The sequence below is a fragment of the Lichenostomus cassidix genome, chromosome 9 (genome assembly GCF_008360975.1).
Source record: "Lichenostomus cassidix isolate B80296 chromosome 9, HeHo_3.0, whole genome shotgun sequence".
Classification (NCBI taxonomy): Eukaryota; Metazoa; Chordata; class Aves; order Passeriformes; family Meliphagidae; genus Lichenostomus; species Lichenostomus cassidix.
The window spans coordinates 9,517,246-9,531,276 of NC_139490.1; the positions used below are offsets into that span (position 1 = coordinate 9,517,246).

The window sequence follows — 14,031 nt, forward strand, 5'->3', positions numbered from 1 at the left end:
TGTGCTGTTGGGCTGAGGCAAAGGGTTGCAGGACACACAGTGACCCATGGGGTGGGAGGTGGTTATGTGGCTCCCATTGGCTGTGCACTCTGTGAAACAGGGTCTGGGGGCAATCCAGGCACCCCAGGGTGCAGGGCCAGACAGGTAATAGGCATATGGGGACAAAAGAAAGACTTTGATCTTGTGACCTGAATGTCAACTGCTTCCTCTGGATCCCAGCCACTCAGAGGAGTGGCAGTGCCAGCTCCTGCCTTCCTAGGAACAGGTTAGAATGGTACACTGTCTGTACTCCCTGCTCAACTCCCTGCACTGGGGTGCAGTCAGCTATTTTAGGTCCCAGAAGGTAGCTGTGAAATCTGTTTTTCTCAGTGTCAGAATCATGCTGCAACTCCTCTACTGCCGTGACTCTCCAGGTAAGGCTGGCAGGCATGGCTCCCAGGAGAGCCTGTCCTCTCTGCTTCTGTCTCACCAAGCCAAGAGTGCAATAGCCAAGAATTTCACAACACCACAAGTGCCCCCATCCCCTAAAAGACCATGTTTTTTTGGCCTTTGCTGTTGCATTTCTCAATTGCCCTGACCCAAAAAGAATGAGGCAGTTGGAAATGACCCTTTCAGGAAAAGCCACCATACTGCCTTGGAAGATGCCATTCCATCCTGCTCTCTCCCAGCAGTGCAGGCACGCAGAGCCAAGCTCGGGAGCTGTAGTTCCTTGGCCACAGTCCTGACATGTGCTGCCATGCAGGCTGAGGAAGAAGGGGGATGGTGGCAGGCACTGGCATCTGGCAGAGGATCTGCTGCCTCTTCTCCTGTAGCAAAGAAGCTGTGGAGGAGGTGAGGGGAAAGGCACTCTAGACAGTGGAAACACAGCAGGTAATGCTGACCGCTGGCTGCAGCTTTGTTGTCCCTTCAAAATAACACCCGTCTTTGCATCCGTCCTGGGGAAGCACCTGGGGCTGGCCTGACTCTCTGTATTTTCCACAGCTGGCCTGGTGCTCCTGCCAGTTAGCTGGAGAGGAGACAAGAGCATGAAACAGCTGGACGAGAGATGTGGGGCCGAGGGCAGTGCAGGCTCTTGTTCCTATAAAGGTGCAGACCTAGGGTATCGCATAGACCCCTGGAGAGATGAGGTGATGATCAAAGAACAAGACTTTAGTTTGGCTTCCCGCCTGGCAGTTACATCTTTTGGCAAGATGCTGGCTCTCCCCAGGTGCAAATGAGGGGGAGAGCAGCAGCACGAGGACATTCCTTGGCGTGCATGGCACTGATACCGCTCCTGCCAACAGTCCGAGTGCCCCAGCAGCCCTGTGGCAGCAGCCGCAGCCCATGCAGATCTATGGGGCTGTTGTTGACCTGGAGCCTTCACCCCTGCAGGGTCGGCCCGGCAGAGCTCCTGCTATCTTGGCAGCTGCACCTCAGATGGTGCCGTTTGTCCCTGCTCTGATAGCAGCTCTGCCCCGTGAGCCTGGCTGCTTTTATCTGGGGGCCAGGGCGGCTGCGGCTGCGGTAGGGGGCTGCGGGGCTGGGGCCCTCCAGCAAGTGTACAAACAAGCTCAGGATGTGAACACAATAGCCAAGGACCTGCCTTTGAAAAGCAGGGGACGCAGCGTGGCCGCCCTGGGGCACATCAAAGGTCCAGTCTCTCTCTGCACTGCCGAAAAAGCCTGTGTGTTTGATGGTTATGCACAGACTGGCCCCGGCAGAAGGGGCCAAGGGTTTGAGGGGTGGGAAGTGGAAAGGGAAAAGAGAGCAGCAGGGAGAGAACACAGGAGCTGGGGCACAGTCATGTAGGTGTCTCTTCCTCAAAAACGTGGGCTGCTCATGAATTCCCTTGGTCCCTCTTTGTTCTGGCTCTTGCTGATCTGTGTCAGGGGTGCAGCACACAGCCCCTCGTTCTCCTTCTTCAGTGCACCTCCAGGCAGGCACTCCAGGTCACTTTTGCAAAGTGCTTCATGTGCAATTTCACAAGCAGTTCTTTTGAATCAGCAGTTGCCACAGCTGAAAGCTGTTGGGGTTTTTCCCATCCAGACTTTTCAAACCATTTGTGGTTTGAATCCTGGAAAGCCAGGCATACATACACAATTGGTGGTGTTTTGCTCAAGAAGCCTATGTGGCCAGGAGGAAAGTTACTGTTACTTAGCCTTGGAGACAGCTCTGTGCAGTGCCTGGACAGAGCCATGAAAGGACATGAAGACGGGGTGGGAGGGATCTGCTTGATATGCTGGACATGTGCCTGCCCGCAGGGTCCTGCAGTACCTGCTGTAGCTCTCTAGCAGGTTCTGGTCCTGCAAGAGTCCCTGGCTGCTCACTCCTGTGCTCCCAAAAGGGCCTGGAAAGCCCAGGAAAGTTTTGCCTCTGATTTGCTCTGCAGTGTGTTCACTTGCTGCTGCTTTTGGATAAAAGACAGCCTGAGCCTGCTCAGTGGGAACCACCCTCTGTGATAAGGGCGCATGTTGACTTAGAGATTAGAACTGTCCGCTGCTTTGTTTTTTTATAATGTGCATTTATTGGCATAAGAGCAGTGCCAAGGACAAAGGAACAGCACAACATAAAAAAGCCAGCACCCTGTGCAGCGTTGCAGGCTCTGTGGGGAAAAAGGTCTCCCTAAGAGGGCTGGATGATAGTTCTGCTCTTGGGAAGAGGCTGCAGCCTGCAGGTGCTGGCCCCAGGCATGTGGGAGCAGCAGGCAAAGCCAGGTGCCTCCTCTGTGGATTTGGGACTGAAGGGGTCTCATGGCCCTTCTTCTCTTGATGCTATTGTCAGGGAAATTAAATGCTTCCAAGCAGGTGCCAGAGCCTTTTGCAAACTGAGAGTCGGCTTTGTCTTGTTGGCCTGCTGGAAATGCCTTGTTTTAGGGTGGATCAATCTCTCAGAGCAATATCTGAAAGCAAAGAGGGGGCTTTAATTAGGGTGGGATTAGCACACGGGGCTGAACAGGGGGAGCAGGAGCTTTCTCACTACCTGCTACTAATTGCCTCTTCTCTGCACTGGTGGCAGCTGTGACACCTGCCCCTGGCTGCTGTGTGCCAGCTCTGTGCCATGGGGATGCAGGGGATGCCATGTGCCTTGTAGGTTTATTTATGGAGCAGAGGGTGAGATGCGGTACTCAAACTAGGGGAGCTCAATCCATTTCCGGCAGCCAGGGATGGGATGCTTTCATCATTCAGGTGCTTGACACGGCTCTGGGGGGCTCATGCCTTTCCCCTGGACTGTTGTGGGGTCTCAGGGGCAGAGCTGAAACCCATGGGCTGCAGTTTTCTGCCAGCCCCACCACCCCCCGCCAGGCACAGGGTGAGTCTGGAATTGTTTCCGTGGGACAGGAGAAGCAGGTAAGTGTCTCAAGGGAAAATCTCCCAGGAGGTGTGTGCTTGGAGAAGGTCTGTGACTCTCCCAGCTCTTGGAATGAGATGAGCAGCCTGTGCCTCAGCCAAATTGCTGACCTTCCCATGCCTGCTGGTCTGCCCTGCAGCAGCCTCCTGTCCCTGGCAGGCACTGTCCCCCCATGTCCCCTTCAATGGCAAATGTCCACAGTGGGCTATGTGGAGGAAAACTTTGCCTGTCCCACTCTGTCTTGGCAGGCATCCTTTGGGATGTACACATGGCAGGGCTGGGCCCCTGCACAGGGAGAAAAGCTAGTTTTACCCTAGGGGAAAAAAAAATCAGTTTTTTTTTTTTTCTTGATGTGGCCTGAGTCAAAGTCTTCCCTGCAGCTAGAAAAACTCTGGTCAAACCTATGGAAACAACTTCCCCTGCTTTCTTCCCTACTCCTCCAGTGAATAGTGGGCTGTATTTGGTTTTACCTCCTGACTTTTAGTCATCTGTGGTCCATAAAGGAACGGTCAGCAGGGACTGTTTCCAGCACCAGCCCCTCCTTTGTCTCTGCTTGGCTCAGTATGTCCACGAGAAGTGCCCTGGGGGCTGCTGAGCCCTTTGTGCCCATGCAGGCACCCACTGTAGCTCCCTCCTCAGCCATATGCCATTGTGGGATTTGCTTGGTGATTACCCCTCTCTGGAGAAAGCACCTTTCTTTGTCTGTGCATGTCCCAGTGGCTTTTATGGCTGATGGGAATTTGGAGGTTTTATTTATTACTTGATGATGCAAAAAGGGCAAAGGGGCCCCAGGGTGATGTTCACCTCTCCTAGTGCTGCACCAGACCTCCCTTCTCTTCCTCATCATTGGAGACCAGGGGCTGAAAGACCTTGTCCTTTGCTTTATCCCACAGCACGAACTTGGGGAAGAAGTGAGAGAGGCTTGTCCAGGGCTGAGTGTTGCTTGGCTGTCAGCAAGAGATGGTGGTGCTGGGCCCCCACCACCCTCTGCCTTGGCTCCCTGCACCCCACAGGGTGCTGTGCTCACAGGTGTGGATGCCAGCCAGGTGGACAAACCCACATGTCCCACACGTGTACATCCCAGGTTTGGTCACACACGTGTACACACACATGTACACTCCTATCCACATGTGCACCTGACATGAGTGTGCCCACACATCTCCAGGCATGTCCATCCCCTCCCATCCCTCTGCCTCCTTGCTTTGGCAGGCAAGGTGGGAGTGTTTGCCCAGCACCCTGGTGTGGACCTGGAACTGGCAGAGGTAACAGGAAGGGAAGGGAAGATGTTTTTGTTGGTTCCCATTGAGCTGCACTTGGGATGCTTTCCTGCCTTTGATGGGAGGCAGCATCACTCAGGGACAGCTGAAGAAGTCCCACTGAGGGCCGAAGGCTTTCCCCCAGCAGGTGGGACTGCTCCCTGTGCCTGACCCAAGCTGTTGTGGGTGTCCCCATGGGGTGGCCGAGGCTGGTGGGTGGGTGTCATGGAGCTGGGAGGGCTCAGGGCCATCGGGAGAGCAGCACCTCCCTTCCACAAACACACTGTGTCTCTACTGGCTCTCTGGGAAAATATTTGTCCATCTGAGGCAGGACTTTTTAAAACCTCAGCATTTTCACCTGCGAGCTTCTTGCAGGGCAGAGGAGTATGAAAATAAACCTCCTGACCAAAGCAAACGCTCACAGCCCACTCAGAGGGCATGTTAAACCTCGTCATTCACCAAAAGCAAACATCAGCAGTGACGTGACTATTTTAGGTAGCTGTGGCAGAGAAAGGCCCCTCTGTTTTTCAAACAAGGTGTCTTTTCATTCAGAGGTTGGAGGCGGCTCTAAAAAACCAGTGGCATGTCTCTGGGACACCCACTGGAAATGCAGATGTTACCTTACAGCAGGAAAATACTTCTTTGCATCCAAAGCCTTGGAGCAGGCAGGAAGCAGTTCCCAGGAGTATTGACCGTGGTATTTCCGCAGGATCCCCCAAGCCGGGTTGGGACTGCCGGCCATTTGTTTGTCCCCTTTGAAGGACACAAAGCCCTCACCATGCTGAGCCCCACAGCTTGGTCACTTCCCCTCTGGCCAAATGCAGCGCCATCGGACATGGAGCTGCTGGGAGGAAAAGCAAACAGAAGGGGCCAGGAGGGCTGGACAGAAGATGGGGGTGTTATCAGGTACCCCATCTGTGAGGCTCTGTTCAAACAGGAGAAGGCTGGAGCCATCAAAGCTGCTCTGATTGCCTTGATCCAGGTCATGGAAAGGTTTCATCCAGCTTCTGCTGGGTTTCTTTCTTCTCATGGTGGACTCCCTCCCAAGCCAGGGATAGGCTCCACCATCCTCTTCCTCTTCTCTGTCTAGGGGATGATCTGTAGAGTGCTGGGCATTGCAAAGGGCAACCCCATGCACTGGGGAGCCCCTTTGTTCACCTGTGGGGCCCTGGGTGGGCCAGTACCCCAGGAGCTGTGGTTTGGAAGCAAGGTTGATGCTATGGCATGGGTGATAAGCCAGCCTGCAGGGAAAAGCTGTTCCACTCTTGGGGGCACATGCATCCCAACTTACCACAGTTTATACCCACTATACAAGATCCTAGATAGAAAGTAATTTACATATTTATAGATGTGTGTGTACACGTTATATGTGGCTTTTCTATGAATTTATGCTCATGGTGAAATGATCTCAGCAGTTTTGGGAAGAGGCATCTTGCTGACCTGAACTGCAGAGTTGGGCTGCTGAAGGCTCACACGCCAGTTCCCTGTGGCGTGACCCCCTAGGTGCTCTGGAACAGATAGTGACGTCCTGGTTGTGCCAATGTCTTACTTCTGTCTCGTGCCAATGTCTTACTTCTGTCTCACGCCAATGTCTCACTTCTCTTCCCAGCCTGGCAGCACGAGAGCCTGGTCAGGGTGGCAGCATCTATGGTAGCACCCAGACCTGTATGGGGAAGGGACAGAAGGGTCCCAGGGGGTGTTGCCAGGGCTGTGCACAGGAGCTGGTGCCACAACTGTGGCTGAGCAGTGTTTCTGAGAGCTGGAGCATGGGGAGATTTTGTTCACACACCCTCTGCAGCACTTCTGCTTCCTGAGAAGGTTAGACATCCGGGGCTGGCTTTTCTGTAAAACAGCTGCTGTTCTGGTTAGCAAAAATCCCCAGCTTTGCCCTGTGCTCCCCCTCATGCTACCACCATCACTGCCCCATGGCCACCTCCCTGGAGTGTCCCATCCCCCATGGCTGGGCAGGAGGCTCAGCGCTGGGGTCTCTAATGGGAATGATCCTTATTGTCTTGTGCTGAGACAAGGGGGTTTTCCCTGCCCAGAAGGGGAAGCTGAGGCCAGGACTCCTAACCCAAGCCCCTCTGGGGCCAGCATTTCTCCTGGTGACCTTGAGGCAGACACTGGAGGCAGCCAGCTGGCTCCCAGGGCAGTGTCTCTCCATCTGAAATGCCAGCTTATAAATAACACCTGTCATGGACCTCTGCCCAGGCACCACCAGAGCAGTGAGAGACTGAGCCCTCTATGCCCTCATGCTGCAGGACTCATGCCCCATTTTACAGCTGGGGAAACTGAGGTGTGGTGGGGTCCCGGACTCTGCCTTACAGCAAGCTCGTGATGCAGTCCTGGGGGTTCGCTGGGCATTGGGAAGTGTTTTCCAGTGGCAGTGGACTGGTCCCCACTGGAAAGTGGAGGATTTGTGGATTGCTCTGCCAGGGGGGCCACAGTTTCTCCCACCCCAGCTGTGCTGTCAGGGCAGCCAGGGTGCCTTCACCTGCCAATGGAAGGGACCCAGTATCTCACACTCCTGCAGTAGTACCCCTTCCCTCGTCACTCACTGTTCCCTCTTGGCCAGGAACGTCTCCCACGAATGGCAGCTCCCACCCCTCCAGCTGACTCCCGGGATAATCAGTGGGGAACACATGGGCCTTATCCACGGGCCAGCCATGGGCAGGGCTCTCTTCCATCCCTATCAGTTGGGCGGCTCCAGACCTGGGGCTGAGGGGAGCCAGCCCCATTCCTGCTGTGCTGGGGCCAGGGCTGGGGGCATTGTCACTGCCCCACGCTGACCATAGCCGGGGCGTGTGTTTTGGTCTCCTACCAGCTCCTACCAAGGATTCAAGTGACAAGTTTTCTTCCTTGCCATGTCTTGGCTATGGGGAAGCTAGTGATGGTCAGCTGGGAGCCTGCTGTGCCACCAAGGTCATCCGCTCTGGCCATAACCACAGGGAATTAGAGATGGGTGGGAAACTATCTAAAAACCCATGCAAATATTTGCATTTTAAGGGCTTTTCCAAGTATTGGGGAACGCTGACGCAGCAGCAGCGTGGGCGATGCTGGCATGCTGAGAGGGTCTGCTTGGCTTTTTTTGGGGGGGCAGGATTTCCATGGCCAAGGAGTTTTGTTTAAAATAAACAAAAAGCTGAATGAGCAAATGGGGTTATTTTCCAGCACTGCTGCTAGTTTCTGTGCCAGGTCCTTGGGGCACAACAGCCACCCTGATGCTGAGTGGGCCATGAGCCTTCAAACCACCCCTGCCCTGGGCTGGGGGGTGTATGGCTGCCATCTCTGTGTTCCTTTTTCCTTCTCTGCTGAAGGGGTTTTTGGCAGGAAAGGGGTTTCCCTGTGCCTGTGGCTGCCTTAACCTGGAACACCCTGAAGATCTGGGGCTGAGGTCAAACTGGTGGAAGCTTGACCCATCTGTTGGCCCCCATCCCCATGCCAGGGATGCTCACCTGCTGTTGGCTCCTGCCTGTCCTGCCAGCTTTTGGCTGTGGTAGCAGCCTGTGTGGAGAAGGCTGACTGGGGGACAGAGGTGGCCATGGACCCTGATGGCTTCAGGACCATATATCCCAGGCATGGATAGGAGCTGGAATAAGGGAGAAGTTGAAGGGACTCTGGGCTATCCCATCCCACTGCATTCCCCCTCTCCACACCCATTTCCGCCGTCTCCTGGGGCAGGCTGAAGCAAGCAAGGTGCCGGCATGTCCTGTCCTGCCAGTGCAGGGAGGGCTCAGTGCCGTGGGCTGCAGGGGAGAGCCCTCCATGTCCCCAGGGGACAGCTCTGGGGTGGTGACACCCAGACCCCCAATACACTGGCCACAGCAGAACAGTGTGTGGATGTGTTCTGTCCCCATGTGGGGTGGGATGGAGTGTTCTTGGTCACGGTGATGGGGCTGGGGGGCTCGATACAGGTGGGTCAGTGCTGTGTGCATCCAGCCCCAAGAGGGGATGAAGAGGGGAGTGTGTGCAGCGATGGAACCCTCCTTGCATATGTGTGGTGGGACCAACTCATGCAGAGCATCAATGTGTGGGGCTGCCCCCTGCTCTGGGCTTGAGGTCCGGTAATGTCCTGTGTCCCCCTTGCAGGCTGGCAGGATGCTCTGTGCCCCACAGCTGCACCTTGCACCTTGGGGTGTGCTATGCTTGGGGAAAGCAGGGGACCAGCGCTCAATCAGGCTCAGGTACTACTTGAGTGGTGAGAAGGATCATCGTGATGCTGCAGCAGTGAGTCAGGGACAAATGGACACAGGTGTGGTGGGCAAGGGGACCAGCATGTCCCCCCGTGCAGCGGGCAGCCATGGGTGGTGCTGGCCCTGGGGCTACGCCAGGCAGGGGAAGAGGCTCCTGCCCATGTTTGGGCAGTGCAGCACGTGTGGCTGCGTGCTGCGGGCTGGGCTCTGCTTCTCCGGGGTCAGGAGTACGTGCAGATTGTCTCCGTGCTGATGGACCACAGGGGATGAACACCAGGTGGATGAGGCAGGACAGCTGGACTGCCATGATGTAGCCTATGGTGATCATCACAGAAAGGCCAGCACAGCAGATGTCACAGGAGCTGACGTTTCTTCAGCTGTAGGCAGTGCTGGTGATACTGGTGTGGCACAGAGGTGCTGGGCAGGGGCCTCCCATTGGTCCCATGCACCCCGTGGGGCCAGGAGCAGCCAGGGCGAGGGGTCTGCTTGTGCAAGGGGTGGGTAAGTGAGTGTGAGTGAGTGTGAGTGCACAGGGCTGGGTGTGCAGCACGCAGTGTGCCGGGTTAGATTACAGCATATAGGGCAGGAAAGAGTATGTACAGTGGGTAGGGACAGGGCTCTAGGACTTGGTTAATGAGATGAGGGAGGGGAGAGGCACGTGTGCACAGCCTCTCGGATATACACAGAATCCCCTCAGGACCCTCTCCTCCCTCATCTCATTCCCATGGCAACTGAAGCATCCACACCCATTCCCTCCCCCCGACCCCTCCTCACATCCCATTCCAGTGACAACAACAGCGTCCTGCCCCTACAGCAAGATGCAGAGCACTCCTCTGGGGTCCTGCTGTCCCCCTGGCTTCAGCAGGAGTCCCCTGCCACAGGGCAAAGGGTAGCAGCTCCAAGGAGGCCCAATACAAGCCAGCACTCATTTTCCTTGGAGGGCTGGGAGAACACCCGGAGCAGTGGACACCCCTGGGACGCATAAGGATTCTGGGATCCATCTAAGACAAGGATACACTGCTTTTCCTGCCTAAGGCCCCACTCAGACAATTCCTTCCAGCCCTCTGGTCCCTTCCCCAGGCCAGGGCACTGCTGCTGTCCCGAGGCCAGGGCTGTGAGCGCTGGGCAAGCCCTGCCCTCTAGTGCCTCGGGAACTGCTCCGTGCCGGACTCAGCCCCGGGCTCCCTGGAGCTGAGCCACCGCAAAGCCCTCCCAGGGCCCGCAGAGCCGCGCAGGGGCTGACAGGCTTCCCACCGCCCTGCGGCACCACCTCGCACCCCAACACTGCTGCTGAGGGGACATGGGGACACGTCCCGGACCCTCCACGGCACCACCAGCACATGGCCGGGCTGCCCGGGGGGTGCGCAGCAGTGCCACCCCAGCACAGGTGCCCTGCGCCCCAAGCCCGGGGACACGCAAGAGTGCCGGCACGGTGACAGTTGCCTTCCCAGCACCCCGGGTCGATAACCGGGCGGCCAAAGCACTCTGTGGGCCGCGACGGCCAATGGATGCCCGCAGCGGCGGGAGAGGGAGGGAAGCTCTGGAGGCTGTGGTTAAACCGGAACGAGGCGCGGCATGGTCCCGCGGTCCCTGCCCTGGGGACTCTGACCCCGTGGGCTGGCGAGGGGAGCTGAGGCAGGCGGTGACGAGCAGCCGCACAGCCACTGGGACGGAGCTAGCGAGGAGCTGAACAGGATGGATCCCACTTTGGAGCTGGCAGATGACCCCAGGTGAGTGCCGGAGACCCCCGTGCCGCTTTTCAGCCCGGCAAATCCAACTTCTTGCAGCAGAACTTTGGATTTTTCATTCCCTCTGTAAAGGAAGGGAGGCGCTTGGTGGTGAGGCAAGCCAGCCAGGGGACAGCGCGGACCCTGCGGGGCTGGGTGTCCCCGTGTCCCTGCGGCCCCGTGCAGCACTCCCGTTCTGCTCCGCAGGTTCTCCCGCCCTTTGGTGGAGATGCTGATCAGGAATTTCAGCGTGCCGGCTGCCTGCTTCTCCCTGCCGCCCCGCTCCCAGCAGCTGCTGCACCGTAGGTGCGGGGACGGGGTGGGGGCACTCTCCTGTGGTCGCTGGAGGGAGCAGGACAGGGATGAAGGTGATAGGGTGGCTGTGGCAAGTGCAGACAGGGAGCAGCCCCAGAAGTCAGAAACTGAGCTGCTACCAGGGTCTTGGCCTCCCATCCCATAAGTCGTGCCTGCAGGGATGGGGACAGCTCAGGAAGGGCCAGCACCAGGGCAGGTGACATGGGACAGGGAGCAGCAGGGCAGAAGCACCAGCTCTGGCATAGACAGACATGTTCCGGGTGTGGCACAGAGCTTCCTAGACCTGTGGAATGGTGGGTTGCGGGGGCAGCTCCCTGCAGTAGTGGCCCCAGGACGAACAGGACAGGATGAAGATGGCTTCTCACCCCTCCCTGGCAGAGCTGGACATGGCCCAACTCATCATCCTGGGCCTCTGCACCATCATGACACTGCTGTCGGTTGTGATCTACGTGGAAGAGGTTTTGTACCTCATCCGCAAGATCCACTGCCCCATCAAGATGAAGACACTCTGCTGGAGCAGCTCAGCCCCTACGGTGAGCTGGGCTGTGGGGGTGGTGGGGCCATCACCCTGGGGGGACAGGGCCACCCAAGGGGCACCAGCCCAGAGGTAAGGGAAGTGTCAGTGTGCCAAGCTCATATGTCCCTCAGGTTGTGTCAGTGGTCAGCTGCTTCGGCCTGTGGTTCCCACGCTCCATGATGGTGGTGGAGATGGCTACCACATCGTGAGTATAACCCACCCTGGGACAGGGGCACCATGGAGCCCACAGGGCTTGACCTGCCTACCTCCTCCTCCTCCCCAGGTACTTTGCTGTCTGCTTCTACATCCTGATGATGGTCATGGTGGAGGGCTTTGGGGGGAAGGAAGCGCTGCTCAGCACCCTGAAGGACGTGTCCATGGTGGTCAGCACTGGGCCTTGCTGCTGCTGCTGCCCCTGCCTGCCTCGAATCACCATGACCAGGTGAGGGAGAGCTGGGATAAACCTCTGCCTCAGGAGAGCTTTCAGCCCCTGCTTCTGCTGGGTTGGAAAAGAAGTCCCTGGGCAAGGACTTGAGGACCTCACAGTGCTACTGGTCTCTCTCATCATGCCAGGAAAAAGCTTAAATTGTTGATCCTGGGGACTTTCCAGTACGCCTTCTTCAGGGCAGTTGCTGTCTTCCTGGGGCTGATCCTGTCCGCCGATGGGAATTACAACCCTGCTGACGTGAGTGCCAGAGCACAGGGATGGGCAGGTTCATGACCTAGACAGGAAGCCTTCACCTGAGCTTTGTCAGCCTAGTAATATTTCCTCTGTGTCCCCATCAGATTTCAGCGGAGAGTGTGGCTCTCTGGATCAACACCTTGATTGGTGTCTCCACCCTCTTTGGGCTGTGGGCCCTGGGCATCCTCTTTCGGCAGGCCCGGCTGCACCTGGCTGAGCAGAACATGCAGGCTAAGTTCACCTGCTTCCAGGTGAGGCCCTGTCCTGCCCAGCTCCCTCCTAGGTGAGGGGCTCCTGCAACACAGACGGGATGAGGTGGCATGAGGGAAGATAGTGGGGCAGGAGCTGCTGCTGGGCTAGAGCCCCATCTGACAGGGATAGCAGGGAAGGGGAAGGGTGGGAGCTGGGCAGTGGCACATCCCTCACCACCGGGGTGTTGGTGGTTGCAGCTCCTGGTCCTCCTGACAGCGCTCCAGCCTGCCATCTTCAGCATCCTGGCCAACAATGGCAACATTGCCTGCTCACCACCCTTCTCCTCCAAGGCCAGGTCGCAGCGTAAGTTGGGAGATGGGGGAGTGGTACCACCTGCTCCTGGCCGACCACCTCCATCACATGGCATGGCATGAGGGGCAGGCATGGTGGATGAAGGTGACTTTTAATGACCCTTCTACTCTTCCAGAGATGAACATGCAGCTGTTGATCCCGCAGACCTTCATCCTGGCGGTGCTGACGCGGATGTACTACCGCAAGCAGGATGACAAGCCGGGCTACCAACCCGTCAGCTTCGCACCCGCAGGTGCTGACATCAAGGCGTGAGCAGGAGAGAGAAATTGGGGTGCCGAGGGGCAGAGTGGGGTGAGGGGCTGCTCTGCCCTGCACAACCTTGTCCTCCTCCCCTGGCCCTAGGGGAGCTGCTGGCAGCAGAAGAGGCAGGAGAAAGGGCATCTTGGGACAGAATGAAAGGCTCTGAAACCTAAAAGCCACAAGCCAAGGGGGTCCATGGAGCTGCCTCCAGCCCAGAGGCTCTTGTCTGGCACTGAGTAAAGATACATTTTTACTTGAGTCTTGCTTTGGTTAGTATTACCTCTGCCTAGGCTGCTTGGGAGATGACTCCATACAAGGGGAGGAGGATAAAGCCCAGACCAACACAGCCATGGCACGGGTTGCTCCACATCCAGCTGTGACACTGAGCTCTGGGTGCTGGTGGCTGGGGTCCCATAGCCAAGGCAAGCCCAGGCCAATGGTGATTTCTTCCAAGACATCTGGATGGGTCTGGCCTGTCCCTGGGGCACATTCTCCATCACACTCCCTGTTCCTGAAAACAGAGGGAGCATCCACTCCTGCCAGTTCAGGGGCCAGGCAAAGAAAGGAGCCTTGAAGCACCTTCCTAACACAGACAGTTAGTGTTGCCTTAACCAGCCTTGGCCCCAGTATCAGTACCTGCTCTAGAAGTAGGGATGGACATCAGGAGCCATGACAATTTGCAGAAATCACTGGGTAATCTTGTGACCCTAAGTGTTCATTACAGACACCAGAGGCACAACTCAGACCATGGTTTCAAATGAGTAGATCACATTAAAAAGTTGAAGCACTCTCTGATGCTTTTGCTTCTACCACCATCCCTGCCATCTTTCAGTTCTGTTCTGTTGCTGCTGTTCTTTGCCATGAGAAAATCCTGTTCCAGGGGCTCACACCCCAGATCTACAGAGGAAGTGAGACAGGGCTGTCTTGCATGAGTAGATGCCTCTAGGTTTAGCAGTGTCAAACTGCGCAGTGTTCTTCACTGCATGCTAGTAAAGTTCTGTTTTCCCACTGCACCTTTTATTTCATGCTTAGCTCAAGCATGTCTCTTCTGGATGCTTCTTTTGAAGAATGAGGGATGGTTTAGACAGTCCTGAAGCAGCAGCACTGGGTGTATAAGTGGGTAACAAGATGATCCTGGGGAACTTGGCTCATGTTTTGCTAAAAGATCAAGCTCTTACCTATTTCGGATAAAACATGACAGTGCTGGACA

At 56.6% G+C, this 14,031-nt stretch overlaps 1 protein-coding gene and 1 long non-coding RNA gene across 3 annotated transcripts; one reads left to right on the top strand and one right to left on the bottom strand.

Moving 5' to 3' along the window:
- Positions 1-6,141: 6,141 nt before the first annotated feature.
- LOC146433237 (uncharacterized) lies at positions 6,142-9,123 on the bottom strand. Of its 2 annotated transcripts, XR_014854022.1 has the most exons (4): positions 8,775-9,123; positions 8,039-8,172; positions 6,373-6,425; positions 6,142-6,246 (listed from the first exon to the last, which is right to left on the bottom strand). It is a non-coding gene; the product is annotated as an uncharacterized LOC146433237 (long non-coding RNA). The 2 variants fall into 2 exon arrangements; XR_014854021.1 differs by lacking the exon at positions 6,373-6,425.
- A 1,181-nt stretch (positions 9,124-10,304) lies between these two features.
- Positions 10,305-13,079, top strand: SLC51A (solute carrier family 51 member A). Its single transcript, XM_085069361.1, has 9 exons — positions 10,305-10,506; positions 10,711-10,805; positions 11,197-11,351; positions 11,467-11,540; positions 11,619-11,777; positions 11,909-12,020; positions 12,122-12,268; positions 12,467-12,572; positions 12,697-13,079. The coding sequence occupies exons 1-9, from the start codon at positions 10,472-10,474 to the stop codon at positions 12,831-12,833; spliced, it is 1,020 nt and encodes a 339-aa protein (XP_084925487.1). The 5' UTR covers positions 10,305-10,471; the 3' UTR covers positions 12,834-13,079.
- Positions 13,080-14,031: the final 952 nt, after the last annotated feature.